This window comes from Lepisma saccharinum, chromosome 4 (assembly GCF_977018435.1).
Source record: "Lepisma saccharinum chromosome 4, izLepSacc3.1, whole genome shotgun sequence".
Taxonomy (NCBI): domain Eukaryota; kingdom Metazoa; phylum Arthropoda; class Insecta; order Zygentoma; family Lepismatidae; genus Lepisma; species Lepisma saccharinum.
Window position 1 is genome coordinate 50,221,115 of NC_139232.1, and position 17,014 is coordinate 50,238,128.

At 36.1% G+C, this 17,014-nt stretch overlaps 1 protein-coding gene across 1 annotated transcript; it reads right to left on the minus strand.

The window, feature by feature from the left end:
* Positions 1-735: 735 nt before the first annotated feature.
* LOC145986928 (uncharacterized) lies at positions 736-13,907 on the minus strand. The gene is made up of 4 exons (XM_083121392.1): positions 13,579-13,907; positions 12,387-12,571; positions 9,084-11,007; positions 736-4,771 (listed from the first exon to the last, which is right to left on the minus strand). The coding sequence occupies exons 1-4, from the start codon at positions 13,905-13,907 to the stop codon at positions 736-738; spliced, it is 6,474 nt and encodes a 2,157-aa protein (XP_082977518.1).
* Positions 13,908-17,014: the final 3,107 nt, after the last annotated feature.

A 17,014-nucleotide genomic window follows, 5' to 3' on the forward strand; every position in this document is an offset into this window, starting at 1 on the left:
AACCCATATATTTTTTTTTATATGCTAGCTTAATAGCATAATGCTATAAAAACAAGAATAGCAAATATGGTATAATACCTGAGTGAATGACTAATTTGCAATGACAATATGCAACAATCATGTTACAAAATAGTAGTAAGTTCTACAAGAAATTTTTAACGAAATTCAGCAGGAAGCACTTTGCTACTTCCAATCTTAATGCAATACAAGAAATAGTACAAACTCTTCATTTGTGAGCAAGATGCATATATATATAAATATATTTATTTTTGCTGACCTCACATTGTCAACATGAATAAAATAAGTTTAAGGAATGAATATTATGTATGAAATATATTTTCAACTGAGCGTGTGTTGGAGTTGCGTTGATTCTTGTAAGAAAACACAAACACAAATGCACACGCTGATTCTTTTGAGACATCTATTTTCTACCTGTAATGCACTAACTACATGAAGTATCACTGAAAGGCAATTCTAATCACTTTAGACGACGTATGTTCTTAGTAATGTCCAGCTGTGGTTACCGTGATTCGCGTCATGTTGCTGCTCACTCACTAACCGTTTCTTTGTTTGGCGCCCACGCAAACATCTGATACATGAACCACATACGCCATCTCTTGAGAATAAAAGTAATTTAACCCACATCATCAAAACCAAATAATGAAAACAAGAACACATTCCTATACATATTCCCCCCTCTTGATTGGATAAATTCCAATCAACAGATTTGCTAATTCAATTGTCATTAGGTAAGGGAATCAATTTGTTCACTGGTCTTTTAGTAAAACCAGTTTTTGATCTAATTTTGGCCACACGCACTACACCGTCTTTACCAGGAAACGTCTCTTCCACTACTGCTATTTTCCATGTAAGTGGAGGTGCGTTGTCTTCTTTGACCAGAACCACCATTCCTGGTTGAAGATTTTCTGTTGAAGCCGTCCATTTACGACGCTGTTGTAGTTCGTGGAGATAATCCTTCGACCATCTTTTCCAAAAATGTTGTTGTAATTGCTGAATGTGTTGCCATCTAGAAAGACTGTTTTGGGGCAAGTTAGTTAAATCAGGCTCAGGTATGGACATGAGAGGTGACCCTATAAGAAAGTGACCAGGTGTTAAATAAAAGGTGTCACTAGGATTATCAGATATTGAGGTCAAGGGTCGGGAATTGAGGCATGCTTCAATTTGCGTTAACAATGTTGCAAGCTCTTCGTATGTCAAAGTAGCATTTCCCACTATCCTCTTAAAGTGATATTTCATAGACCTTACAGCGGCTTCGCACAATCCTGCAAAGTGGGGCGCGTTAGCTGGAATGAAGTGCCAGTTGATTCCATTTTTTATTGCAAAATCTTCAAGTCCACCTTTTAGCTGTTCTGCTTTGAAGAGTTGACTGAGTTCTCTCAGTTCTCTATTAGCTCCAACAAAATTAGTCCCGTTGTCACTGTATATGTTTTGACATTTTCCTCTTCTAGAAACAAATCTGCGTAGAGCAGCGATAAATGCGTCTGACGTTAAGGAAATAACTGCTTCAATATGCACTGCTTTAGTAGCCATGCACACAAATATAGCTACATATCCCTTGGTAGTGATTCTGCTTCTTCTGTTTGTTCTTATGATACAAGGACCAGCATAATCTACTGCTGTATTTAAAAATGGACGTGATGGTGTGACTCTTGGGCTTGGTAATTGTCCCATGAGTTGATGTGACGCCTTGGCTTGCAACTTAAAACATATTAAGCATTTATGCAAGACAGATCTTACTGTTTGTCTGATATGTGGAATCCAGTATTCCTGTCTTAAAGAGCTTATCAACAATTGAGGCCCTGCATGTAATAAACGACGATGTTCTGATTCAATTATGAGTTGCGTCAGATGATGTTTGGTAGGCAAAATTAATTGATATTTGCTCTCATATGGCAATTCTGAATTTTCGAGTCTTCCACCAACTCGTAACAGCTGTCTGTCATCAATAAATGGATGAAGATCCTTGATAGGACTATTTTTTGATACTTGTTGTCCTTCTTCTAAGTCATGAATTTCTTGTGGAAATGAAATGCGTTGCACAATTAAGATACATTTCATCAGTACTGCACGTAATTCAACATAAGAAAAGTTTCCTGTTCTCTTTGAAACAGGATTCTTAACATTGTAAATGAATCTGTAGCATGTTGCTACTACACGAAGCAATCTCTGTAATGTGGAAAATCTCAGCATGAAATCTGCTTCTGTTCCATGTATCTTGCTAAACATTGATGTAACTATCTTCCTTTGTTCTGTTATGCATTCTTCAAGTTCGCTATTTTCCATAACATGTAATGGCCAAGTATCTTCTTTTAACCACGTAGGTCCATTCCACCAAATTTCCGAATCCTTGAGGGCTCTTGGTTCTACTCCCCTTGTTATCAAATCTGCTGGATTACACTTAGATGTGACATGATGCCATTGGTTAATAACAGAAAGTTCCTGGATCTGTGCAACACGGTTACCTACGAAGGTTTTCCATCGAGTGGGGGACGCTGCTAGCCACCCAAGTACGATTTTTGAATCTGTCCAAAAATATGTACTGTCAATTGGAATTCTCAAAATTGGTGTTGTTTTCTTAACTAGTTTAGCTAATAGAAGAGCACCGCACAATTCTAGTCGTGGCAAAGTAACTTTTTTGATTGGCGCTACTCTTGACTTTCCGCACAGTAATTTAACATTGATTCTTCCTGACTCATCTCTTGATCTGATATAAATGCAACAACCATAAGCTCCTTCTGCTGCGTCGCAGAATCCATGTATCTGAATGTCATTTGTCTTTTCTGTTGTCAGTACAAATCTCTCTATTTGGATGTGAACTATATCTGGTAGTTGTTGATACAAATTTGTCCATTGGTTTCTTAAATCTGAATCTAATTGTTCATCCCACTCCAATTTACAACTCCAGAGTTTCTGCAAAAACATCTTGTATAAAATGACAGTTGGACTGATAAGTCCCAGTGGATCAAATATGGAGCTAACAATTGACACAACTTGTCGTTTGGTTATGTTCGTTAATGGTGAACAAAAGTCTCCATCTTTCGCTACTTTGCACGAAATTAAAAAATTGTCTGTTGATGGTTGCCAGATGAGGCCTAATGTGTTTATTTCTGCTTCATTATTGAACTGAAGTGGTAAATGAACTTCTCTGTGTTCTTCTGGTACTGCTTGCACCAATTCCTCACAATTGGAGCACCATTTGCGTAAAATAAATCCACCTCGTTTCAAGAGTTCATTCAGTTCAGACTGTAAGTTGAGCATAGTTTCAATGTTATCACCTCCTGATGCTACATTGTCACAATAAAAATCCCTTAATAATATGCTGGATGCATTGGGAAAGTTTTCGTTTTCCTGTCTTGCAAGCATTTGTAATGCTGCAACAGCTTGGTACGGCGATGAGGTTAAGCCATAAGTTACAGTTAATAATTCATAAGTTTGTATTTCTTCGTTTGGTGATTTTCTCCACAATATTCTTTGATATTTAGTGTCATAAGGATGGACTCTAATGTTGCGAAACATCTGGGCTATATCTGCTGTAAAAACTATCTTGTGCGTTCTGAACCTCAGTACAATAGAGTATAGATCTTCTTGGACTGTAGGCCCTGTCATTAGAACATCGTTAAGGGATAGTCCACTGTCTGTTTTCGATGATCCATCAAATACAACTCTCACAGGTGTTGTAGTACTTTCTCTAATAATAGCATGATGCGGTAGGTAATATGACTCCTTGTTCTCTTCATCAGTAGTTTTAATTTGCTTCATGTGGCCTAATGATTCATAATTGTCCATGAATTCACAATAGTTCTGCCTGAGTGTTGGCTGTGTTGTTAATCTTCTTTCCAACTGATGAAATCTTTTGTCTGCTTGTTGAAACGAATTCCCTAATTCAGTATGATTTGGTTTGAATGGTAGCCTAACCATAAATCTACCATCCTTCTGCCTGATGGTTGTTTCTTGAAAATGCCTTTCACAATCCATTTCTTCTTTGCTCTTGGTCTTTGTGAATACTTCCTCTAACTCAAAAAACCTCTGTAATTGTAATTGAAGGCTATCTTCAGTACGTACAAAACATGAAGTAACTGTTGTAGGTGCTTCACATTGTTGAGGCATAGCTCCTGCTAAAATGTATCCTAACTCTGTATCTTGAAGTACAGGATAATTTCCTATTCTTGTTCTTCTATCTGAACGTAGTAGCAAGAAAAATAGTTCAGATCCAATCAACAAATCTATGCTGCCTGGCTGATGAAATGAAGGATCAGCAAACTGAATATCCTTTGGGAGATTCCAAGTACTGCAATCGATTACCTGTGTGGGCAAGTCGCCTGTGATTTTTGGTAACACAAGACACTTCACTGTTGTTGTATAATTAGATGTTCTAGACTGGATTACAACATCTACACAATGTTTAGTTTCAAGACACGAATTGTTTATTCCCTGGACTGGAACAACATAGTTTTCTTTCTTCAGTCGCAGTTTCTGCACTAATGATGTAGTTACAAAATTTGACTGACTCCCACTGTCTAAGAGGACTCTGCAATAATGAAATTGTCCATTGTTGCCTTTTACCTTCACTAAGGCAGTTGACAATAAAACTTGTGAAGTGTGTCTTTCTTTGACTGTACAATATGAAGATTGAGGTGCTTCATCTCTTGCCCCATTGTTGCTTTCTTGAGGATACACCCTAGAATTCAATTGTTGTCTATTGCTTGTATTGTTACTGACACTCGATGATCTTGGTCTTTCAGGTGTATCCCTATGCAAGAGAGTATTATGTTTCAAATTACAAATTTTGCAATTTCCAGATTTACAAAATTTCAATGAATGTTTTGAAGATAAACAATTAAAACAAAGACCTTTCTTCTTCACAAATTCTTGCTTCTGTTTATAACTTGCCTGTAAGAAAGTCTCACATTGGTACAAAGTATGATTTGCGGAACAGTACATGCACTGAATGTTAGTGGATGTTGCTAAATACGTGTTGCTTTGTTTCATGAATTTACCTTGTTTATCATGTGATTGAAACTGCTTAGCATTGGTGTCACTATGTGTCGGTTTCATGTTTTCTAAAGCTTGACACCTGCGCTCTACAAATGCAAATAATTCTGACAAGGTAGGAAAGTAATCATGCTCTTGTGATAATTCAAATTCCTTACGAGTATTGTGATCCAAATGAGATACAAAATGTTGTGATAAAATGACTTCATCCAAAGGCACCTCAAGTTTAAGAGCCTTTAAAGCATTCAGATTTGAGGTTGCTGTATTTACAAACTGTCTCAATTCATTTGCATCTTCTTTACGCACCGACTTTATGTGTAATAGTTCACTAACATAATGTGATGCAATAAGCCTGCTATTATCATATCTTTCAGTGAGCAAGTTCCATGCTACTGTATAATTTGCCTCACTGACTTGCAAGTTTGAAATGAGCTTACTGGCTTGTCCCTTTAAAGAGGACCGCAAATAATGAAATTTTTGTATTGCTGGTAATGTATTGTTATCATGGACCAACACTTTAAAATTGTCCTTGAATGGAAGCCAGTTTTCATAATTTCCATCAAAAGAGGGTATGGAAATCTTTGGAAGTCTAAGTTGAGACTGAACTGACGTAACAGAACTAGTACTAACACTGGGCTGATGCATTTGATCATGCCGCATCACTATTGTCTCCATTTGAGACCTAATACTGTAGTACTTTTCTTCAAATTCTATTCTGTGAACTTCCTCTTCGGATGCTTCCGATTGAAGTTCCAAACTGGTTTGAACGTCATTGAATTTGTCCCACATCTCAGTCAAATGACTTAATCTCAGTTTAATTTCCTGAACACTCTGTATATTAATGTCAAATGCATCGACGAATGCTTTCATACGGGTCAATTGCCCTTTGTAGCTTCCTCGCACAACTTTTAAACGTTTAATCTCTGCCTCTGTCATGGTGAAAGGATAACTGATAAGGTGTCACAATAATGCAATTAATGAACGTAAGGTAATGTAAAGAAAGGAAAAGGAAATGGTACTAAAACGAGCCTGATTACCTGCAAACTTCAGCGCTGCCGATGTTGGACACACAATCGTCTCGCCGGTTGGAAACACTGCTGCACTGCTCGCACGAAGAATCAGCTGATTTCCTTCCCCGCCTTCTGAATATGCTTGCTACGCAATAAATTTAGTATCGAGATTCCGGAATGTCCCTTCTGCCACCCGCACTAAACGTTCAGTTCTTGAGACACGAATCCACACAACTGGACCACGCTATGTCAATGCAAAACTAGAACACACCGTTCACCACAAAGTTTACAGTTCACAAAGTCAGGTAGATGTAAGACATCCAAGGCTTGGAGGACCATAAAAATGTTGGAGTTGCGTTGATTCTTGTAAGAAAACACAAACACAAATGCACACGCTGATTCTTTTGAGACATCTATTTTCTACCTGTAATGCACTAACTACATGAAGTATCACTGAAAGGCAATTCTAATCACTTTAGACGACGTATGTTCTTAGTAATGTCCAGCTGTGGTTACCGTGATTCGCGTCATGTTGCTGCTCACTCACTAACCGTTTCTTTGTTTGGCGCCCACGCAAACATCTGATACATGAACCACATACGCCATCTCTTGAGAATAAAAGTAATTTAACCCACATCATCAAAACCAAATAATGAAAACAAGAACACATTCCTATACAGCGTGTGTACACCACATGTTATTCAAATGCCAATTATACCTGAACATGGACAAAAGAAGCATATTGAAGGAGCATACAAATTTTACCTTCAGCAGTAACTATTTAAACACTGGGCATATTCTTTTACATGTAAGTGTGTGGAATGCCATATCGGCGCAATACCACCTTATTAATCTTGAAAATTTAAAATTTTGGTTATTTGCTCTTGCATATATTATGCTGAGTATTAACTATGAGTGAAAGCACAAAATTTGTTAACTGGTTATTCCGACTATTCACATACCATCAGTGTTTATGCTCATTGCATACCAAGATTGAATATTCAAAAATTAAGGTTGCATACCTTAACTATTCACAAAGAACAAAACATTTAAGGAAAATCTATCTCCGATGAGCTAGGTACAACTTACATTATACTGGAAAATAAATATTATGTGATTTTATAACATTACCTTGAGAAATCTAAGGGTATCACATATACATTTTCATCACATTTAATATATCACTCTACAGAGCTTACGCGTCTATGTGTATATCAAGTTACAAAATTACCAAATTTACATTACTTAAGAAAATATTGCATACCTTGTACTTTACTAATTTATTTTTTTTTATTTTTTTTTTTTTTTACTATTAAATATATATATTTTACCATGCACTTATGTCTGAATAATTAGAAAAATTATACAGTCAGTATACTTAAGCTAAAATGGGATTGCATTGATTAAAGTGATTATTTCAATGAACCAGACAATTTACCGTCTAAATAAGAAATACAATTTCTTTTTATTATTATTATTTTATACCATAAATATTGTTACGTCAAATGCCGTGCATCTACAATACTGCCACAGCAACTTTATAAAATCGAATTTTTATATATATGCTTGTATCTATATGGTATTAATTGAGCATGAACCATGAATGAAAACTTAGAACTAATTCGCCACTCAATTTCAAGATTGAATATTCAAAGTACAGTAAATCACATGAGACAGACTACTAAATACCTTACATGTGACTGAGACACTGAACGAAGTAATGGAATACTGAAAATATAACTCACTATCTAGAAGTCAAACATTACCCTAATTACTATAATGCCTTTGAAATATTTGTCTTTAACAGAGATGTGGACACCAAATTGATCTTTACAAATGTTTGTTTTACAATGCCAATACCATTTCAGGTAAGTTTTCTCCTAGTGTCATGTTATCAAGAACTTTGCAATCGATTAATAGCATAAAAGTATACAGCTGGCTGCAAATGTATCACAAAGTACATTGTACTTCACTACATTTACTCATTTGTTATTATTCGGAGTTCAAGAATTAAACATAAATTCAAAGACATCGGTATACAAATGCTGGACTAGCATCATGAATAATAATGTTATTTTGAGACAAGCGAATATAAAAGAAAATATATGTATTTATTTTGCAGCTGACTGTACCAATAGCGATATTTAAAAACTGATACTTTTCAATTCTCTAAATACTTGATTTAAGGTTTTGCCAGCAAAGCAGTTTTCGTTACATCAATATACATAGATGTATACACATATAGAGATATACATGAACATGCATACACTTATGGTCTCTAATATTTTTAACGTACTACCTACCACTCAACTTCTTATTAAAACATAATTCATGGTACTCGTATGAGAAAACAAAAGTAGTTAAGTTGCTTCAATGGCATTACTTTGCATTCATATGGTTAATTCTACTATTTAAACAATCCAACCACTGCATTATGGTAGTACTACGAAATTTTTTGTACTGTTCTGGTTTCATCACGTTAATGAACATGGACAAGAAAATAATGTTGCAGTGCACCTTTCTTGACATTTTCTTTTAACATATTACCTAGCACTTAACTTTTTTTTTTTTTTTATATATATATATATATATATATATATATACATTTATGAAAGAACAAGACAACAACATGTTTCACTATAAATCACTTTTGAAAGAATTACAATATATACATCTGGTTAATTTCACAAAGCACACTATTGACATCAAGGCAATACTAAAAATTTTGTGTGTATGTTTTCAGATCCAAGATTGTCTGTATTGTTGCCTATGGATGTAGTTAGTAGTTGATATACATCTTCATTTATAGTTTTAAGTTTTGAGAGATACTCCTCTCTCTTTAGCTTCGAACATCTCCACAACTTTATGTGATCAAGGGACTGATTGTGTATGGTTTCCCCAGTGTGACAATTTACAACACTTATGGTGGACTCTTTATTCTTGGCAATACAAAAGTAAGGGCCTACATATAAGTTGCAGTACTTTTTTATGCTTGTATGCCAAGGAGTGTTTTGCTGATGGTTTTTCATGAACACAAGATCACCTATGTTTACCACTTGCCTGCTGGAGTGAAGTGCATTCAACTTGGCTAATTTCTTGCTCCTCTTCTGCTTATTTTTTGAACTAGCCATCAACAACTTATTTTCCCAGGGAGGTTCTGAAGTTGTGGAAGTAATGCCTAGCAACTTTCCATAATCCACTTGGGTGGTGCTGTTCAGACGTAGTTCCGAAGGCGTGAAGTCAATCTGGTCTGACATAGAGTTGTTCAACAACGACAATGCATCATTTACATAGCGTGGCCACTTTGCATGATTTTCTTGACATAAAACTCGCATCAATCGATTTAGTTCAGCATGGTACCTTTCCACCAGATTTGAGCTTGGGTGGTAAGGTGGAGTGAAATATAGTTTTATGTGGTACTGATTTAAAGTCTCTCTGAACTGAGCTGATCTAAACTGTGGTCCATTGTCACATATGATGACGTCTGGTATTCCTAGATGTGGCATGTAAATGTTCACTAGTTTTTTCAAAATTGACTTGGTATCACTATTGGGTATTGGATATGCCATTAAGTACCGTGTAAAAGAATCTAAAATGGTCAACAAGAATCTCTCTCTATTTGGACCTGGAAGAAATGGACCTTGGAGATCTATGAAGATCAATTTTCCTGGTTTTAGACTGGAATGTATGTACATGAGACATTTCACAGGATGCCTATTCGGTTTGTTACGGATGCAAATCTCACAATCCGAGATGTACGCTTTTACGTCAGATTTCATATTTTTCCACCAGAAATGTCTAAATATCTGGTTAATTGTTTTGGTGGTTCCAAAGTGTCCTGATTTGTCATGGAAGTGAATTAACATGTTTCCAATGAGATGTGAGGGTACGCACACTCTCAGCCTTGAAGGGTCATGGAAATCCCTTATACACAAGATGTTTTCATGTACTGTATATGTTCTTGGCCAGTTTCTAGACTGTCTACTCTGATTAAGTTTCTTGCCCAACACATGTAGTTTCACTTCGGACAGCTCCACATCTCTATCCTGAGCTTCTATAAGCTGTGATGATGTAACCAGAGGTTGCAATGATTCACTTAATGAGAACTGGTTCACTTTGTAGATTTCTGTTGGAAATTCTTGGAATGTTCGGCTGAGCATATCTGCAAGTTGATTTTCAGTTCCTTTGCAATACCGCACTTCAAAGCAATATTGTTGGATTTGAATAAACCACCGCGTAAGACGTGCATTCCAGCCATGTGCAGACTCCAACCATGTTAGGCTTTTGTGATCTGATATGATGATAAATTTGCGACCTTTCAAAAAGGACTGGAATTTATCTATGGTGAATAGTATTGCTAAGACTTCCAATTCAGTTGAGGTATATGACCTCTCAAAACCTTTCAAGATTCTGCTTACGAAGCCCAAAGGTCTAAAGTTTCCTTCAATAAACTGAAAACAATATCCTGCTACACCTACAGCTGAGGCATCAGTCTGTATGTAAAAAGTCTCCTGAAAGTCTGGGTATGTTAACATTACATCTTCGGCTATTAGTCGTTTGATTTTCTGGAAGGCTTGTTCTACGTTATCATTCCACTTCCATTTGGAACCTTTTCGTAACAGTTCATATAAGGGTTGAGCTATTAAAGCATAATTTTTTATGTACTTCTTGACCCAATTGAAGGACCCTAGAATTTTTTGGATTTGTTTGAAGTTTTGTGGTGTGGGTAATTTAAGTATAGACTCAACATATCGTGGATCTTTCTTATACCCCAAAGGAGAAATGATGTGACCGAGGAACGTAATTTCTGGTTGACAGAATTCACATTTTTCTAGTCTGAGAGTCATTCCAGAGTTCAATATCTTTTTTATTACAGTGTCTAGATGTTCAAGGTGAGATTCAAAACTAGGTGACTTTATGATCACATCGTCCACGTATACAATGGTGAAATCTTGAGTACCATTTAGCACCTTATTCATAACATCTACAAAGATTGCCGTCCCGTTAACGTAACCAAAAACCACACGTTTAAACTGGTATAAGATGCCTTCGAAAGAAAATGCTGTAAATTTTCGACAACTTTCATTCAAGTCAGTCTGCCAAAAGGCATTGGATATGTCTACGCAACTGAGGTACCTTGACCCATGAAACTTTGACAATAATTCCACAATTTTTAAAGGGTGGATTTGTTTCAATTTTACATGTTTGTTAATATTTCGTTGATCAACACATATGCGTAAGGTACCATTTGGCTTAGGTACCACCAAAAGAGGTGATAAGTATTCCGAAGTCGATGGTTCTATAATATCCCAGTCCAATAACTTCTGGATGTGTTCCCTAACTTCTTTTCTGTACGCATGTGGAATAGGATATATCTTACTGACAATGGGTTCGCTGGTAGTTAATTCTATTTTATGTTGATAACCCTTGCAAAGACCAGGCTTGGAAGAAAAAACCTTCCTATACTTGATCAGCAAATTGTGCAGTTTGCTTTTTTGTGGTGAAGTTAAATTATTTGCTGCTTCCACTTTTTCTCTTATTTGCTGATCAGATGGATGAATGTTATCTTCAAATTTCACTGAACATACTTGCACTTGATCAGCAGTTTTCAATGCATTATTCGATTCAACCAATGGTAAAAATTTGCACACGGACTTACCTAGTTTAGACTCAAAAAACATGCTATTGTTTTTCAAATCTAATTTGGCTTGAATAGTATAAATTAAGTCCAAGCCTAAGATCAACGGTACTTGCAGATTGCGCACAACCATGAACTGTACATAGAAATATTGGTTTGCTATATGTATATACACTTGAGTAATACCTAAAATTCTCTCTGTCTTGCTTCCTGAATAGTCTACCAACTTTATGTTTTTTGCAGGTAGTAATCTGGGTCTAGAAGCAGAAGAAGATATTTCTTTCCATACAGCTTCAGCCATTATGCTGGTTTCGGCACCCGTGTCACAAAGGGATTTATATGTTTTATCATTAATTCCTATTTCAATGAGCACCGAAGCACTCTTATTAAACTTCAAGTTCACAGGTACTAGATCATTACTTGCACTGGCTTCATAATCATCAATATTTACATCTTTACAATTCAAATTTACATGAAGGATGGTAGGAATGTTTTCTTCACTCCCGTCACCTACCATACTACAGGAGTGAACATTCAGTTTTCCTGTTCATTACATACACTTAATTGTTCAAATTTGCAAACGTCATCATCTAGCAACGATGTGTTCGTTGGATTCGAATGCACCATACTTTCGGTTGTAACGCATACTCTATGGATTGGGTTATTCACTGGAGTGAAATTAATAATATTTAACCCATTTAGTAGTTCGATCACTTTAAGCATACCTTCCTTGTTCCAGTGGATCATGTCTACCCGACGGTTATGAATTGGACCAATATGCCTTTCAAAGAGAGCATTGTTGATGGTTTTACCATCTTCCTTGAAGAATACTGGGGCCACATTTATTACTTTGACCTCGGAGCCATCTTCCAATGACATTATAAATGCATTCCATTCTTCCCACTTCTCCCTGAAGCTTGAGTATGGAGATGACATCGTTTTCGGAATAGGTGGAAGTGTCAATAATACGATTTTCTTTGTTAGGTTTTTCAACTTTGCCAATAATTGTAGGTATAAACTTTTCATGTCTTCTAACGGGATGCCCTTAAGCATATCATTAGTGCCAATTAGAAGTATCACCGAACTTGCAAGCTCAGTATGCGAGCTTACCCTTTTCAGAAGGTCCTGTATGGTTTGCCCACTTTTCGATAAGCCAATTTGCCTTGTACCTTCTGCTGTATAAGTCATATTGTATCCTACAATAGTTTGTGCCATCCTTAGCACTAAACTATCACCTAAGAGTTGGTTGCCTTGTATCATTGGATGCGGTGATTTTAGTACTCTTCCGTCAGAATTGCCCTTTTGGTTTGAAAAGCTTCTACCTTTCACCATAGATGCCGGAGGATTTTTTACCTCACCCATGTCACCTCCAAATTCCACATGAGTGAGCTTTAGTTTTCCGAAGTGGGTACGTCTTTAGTTGTGCGTGTCTTAAACATTAATTCATTGTTGTTAAAGCTATCATTTTTAGTATTAGTGCTTGGCATGGAGTTCAAATTTTTTGCTGCCCTTTTGCCAACTTGAAAATTCTCTCTTTTGACCATAGAGACGACCTGACTTGTTTGTTTACCCACACTATTCTTTGTTGGTTTATAAATCGGCACATATCCTACATTGCTTTTCAAAGATTCTGAGTTTTCGATTGCTTGTATTGCTTCACCGAATGTGTTGACGTTATTCATTGTGATATGTTCCCTTATTTTGTATGGTAACAAAGTAGACACCTGAGCTATGATCTGAGCCGCCTCATTGTTGGTTTGCACTAGAGTCAGCAATTTGTAAGTCTTACAGAAAAAATCTACAACTGTTCCATGTTGTGTTCGTTGAAATGGGGTATTCAGAATTTTGGCCAACATGATACTTTTCCAACGTGAATTTTGGTAATGATCTAGAAAAATCTTCTTAAATTGCTCATACGTATTCAGCTTGTCCTTTATTGTTTGATACCATGTCTTTGCACTCTCAGTGAGCAATTTTGGTACATAACGTAGGTATTGAGATCTGTCTATTTCATACAAATCCAGAGTTTCTTCTATCTTTTCTATGAATTCCGATGGAATTTGATCAGATACTATGCCATTGAATTTTGGTAACTTTTGTAAGTGCTCTGGTTTCATGTGTAACACAGCAGGCTTCTGTGGACTAGACTTCAAACTGGTATTGGAGCTTGGAACATTCAATGGAACCTGCATGGATTCCTGTTTTATGTTTCCGCTTGCATCATTTTCATCACTACTGAATGCCATCACTTGTACTTCCCTTAATTTGTCTTCATTTCTTGTTGATCGCAAGTTTCTCTTTCTATTTTTTTACTTTCTTCACCATTTTCTCTTGTTTTTGACTATCTGAGGAGTCGTTGCTGCTACTGGATTTCTCGGAGCTGGCAACCTTAAGTCGCTTTACATCCTCTGCTTGATTTTGAGAAAAGTACGTAGAATTATTCTTATGCAAAGTGTTCTGATGATGTACATTTACTTCCATAAATTCAAGTAAGCTTGCATTGATTTTACTACTCTCCTTAAGAGACTCTCTAATTTCACTTAAGGCATTAACCATACACTTGTTGCTTTGTTCCACATTGTTCTTACTTTCTTTTTCCAAATCAAAACTGTTCGTGGCAATAACTACACCTGAAGGTGGACATGCATCATTTTCTGGGCACAAGAATTTACATACCTCCTCTATGTCTGTTGCATTGCTGTGTCCTTCTTGCTCAATTTGGATTTTTGATTGGCTAACTGCTTCCGTGTCTAACTGTCTAATAAGTGCAGACGTAGGAATCAAGATTGGTGAGTCATCCAATAGATTTCTTGAAGTACCTCTGTCTAGCATGCATCTCACTTGTTTTTCTTCTAATTCTCCTAATCTATTCTTAACACTCTCTAATTCTTGCATAAACATTGAGTTGGTTCCATTTTCACTTTTATTTAAAATCTTTCTCACTACCTCTTTGGTATCTGCTAACTCCTTTCGAACTTCACTAATTGAGGAAGAGTTGTCCTGGATCATTTTTCTACTCTCCTCATTTTTCTTTTCCATTATGTCAACATTTAGCTTTAAACAGGTAGCTTCCTTGTTTTGTTTATCTATCTTCTTATCTGACTTTTCACTTCTCTGACTACACTCCACTCTGTACTGTGCCAAATCCTTTTGCGTTTGTTTAATTTCACTTTTCAATTCCCTTACCTTTTGATCTAAATGACCTAAACTTCTTTCTAGACTAACTTTTGTGTCCATTATCAATGCCATTATTTTATCTAGTTTCTTCTCCATTTTGTTGTGATTTTCCTTTTATACACTTGCACTGAACTCACCTGCCTAGTTCTTTGTTCAGTATCAGTCTTGCACATGCAATTTATCTTATGTCATTTATCCCTTCTGAGTCTCATAATCTTATTTATGACGTTTTTTAAGCACTCTAGGCGTAATACACAAAGAATACACGTCACTTTGCTTCGGTAGAACACAACCTGGGATAAAGAAATAAGATACTTACAATTTTTTGATTTCAGCTTCAACCATCTTTTTTCCAGTAGTGCTCATGATAATTTTTTTACCTCATTCTTTATTGATATTTTTTCTTTCCAGAATTGAATACAAGTGGACATAATTTCTACAAAGTTTTATATTAACAAATTTCAATAGTTTTTTGACAATATTGTCTGATAATAACTTATTATTGAATAATTTGAAATAAAATAGGTTTTTAAAAAAAAAAATCGCTACTATGTTGGGATATGTTTGCAATGGTGAACAATAGATGGCTCTGGACTTATGAGTATTTTCTAACATTTTTCTTTATTGTTTCTGAATGTTTTACTGTGGTGGAAATGAGTTAATTTCTTGATCTCTTTTTACAGGATTTATAATTTTATTTGAAATTGAGAAGATAAACCACATGTAGGAAGATAACAAAGTTTAATTTCTAATTGCCATAAAGAAAAATGTCTGTAATTTCTTTTTATAGAAGTAATAAGAAAGCTAAATTTTTCTTGCCAAATGGCTTTCATATCAATATCATGATGATATTGATATACCATCATTGTTGACAATGCTTTTCTTCTTGAATGTGCAAGGGCAGATCGATGTTTACATTGCTTTTCTTCTTGGATGTCCAAGAACAAGTTGATGTTTACACTGCTTTTCTTCTTGGATGTCCAAGAACAAGTTGATGTTTACACTGCTTTTCTTCTTGGATGTCCAAGAACAAGTTGATGTTTACACTGCTTTTCTTCTTGGATGTCCAAGAACAAGTTGATGTTTACACTGCTTTTCTTCTTGGATGTCCAAGAACAAGTTGATGTTTACACTGCTTTTCTTCTTGGACGTTCACGGACGTATTATCGTTTACACACCTTTTCTTCTTAAAGGTGCACGGATGGATCCATGCTTACACTGCTTTTCCTTTTGAACGTTCACAGATGTATCATTGATTATACTGTTTTTCTTCTTAAACGTGCACGGACAGATCAATGTTTACACAGTTCTTCTCCTTTAATGCGAAAGGACATACAATTTTCCACACGGCTTTATCGTGGTTTCCATTTCCTCCACTAGTTTTGTAGGACAGAATTACCACAACCCAAAATATGAGTACGTTTTTCAGTAACATTAAAAGGCGGCGTTCCCTTTAGGAGAGATAAAAAGAAAGTGCGGGAAAGTAGGAAGAGGAAACATAAAGAAACTAAAGTTAGATAGACAATAAACAAAGCGACAGCGTTCCTTCTAAACGGGAACAACAGAAAACAGCAATAAAAAAAATAAAAAACTTTCCGGGAGAGGCTCGGTTGCATCCGAAAGTTGGGTAAAAAATGAAACGAAGAAAATCTTCCCTCTCACAAATCGCGCCCCGGTACAACCTTTTTTTGGGAATCCAATGAGATACAGGCGGCCATTATACAGAACAAACAGCCCTGCAAGAGGAGGTCATTTCAACAAATAGGAGGACAATGGAATTTTCCTAGGTCGAATTGACTGCGCTCCCAGAATACAAAGCGAGGAGCTGGCCAGATGAGAGTCTTCCGGGGAAGTCCAGAATGATGAATTTTGATGTAGAGGTCGCCAGTTGCGGTCTCAGTCACCAGAGCACTGTTTTAATCTTTTTCTCTGTACGTTTAATGTAATTGTCTAAGGCAATTAGATGAATGGTTGTAAAATTGTACAATTCCTTTTTTAAATAAAATGGGGGTTTTTAAGGTGTGTTCCAAAAGTTCCCGGAATCAGGAAACATTTTTCTCAAGAATTCATACGACAGAGATTGCGATTTATGTTTGTCAATACCTACCCTTAATGAACAGATGACAAATTACTTTGACATTCATACATACATATATACATACACACACACACACAC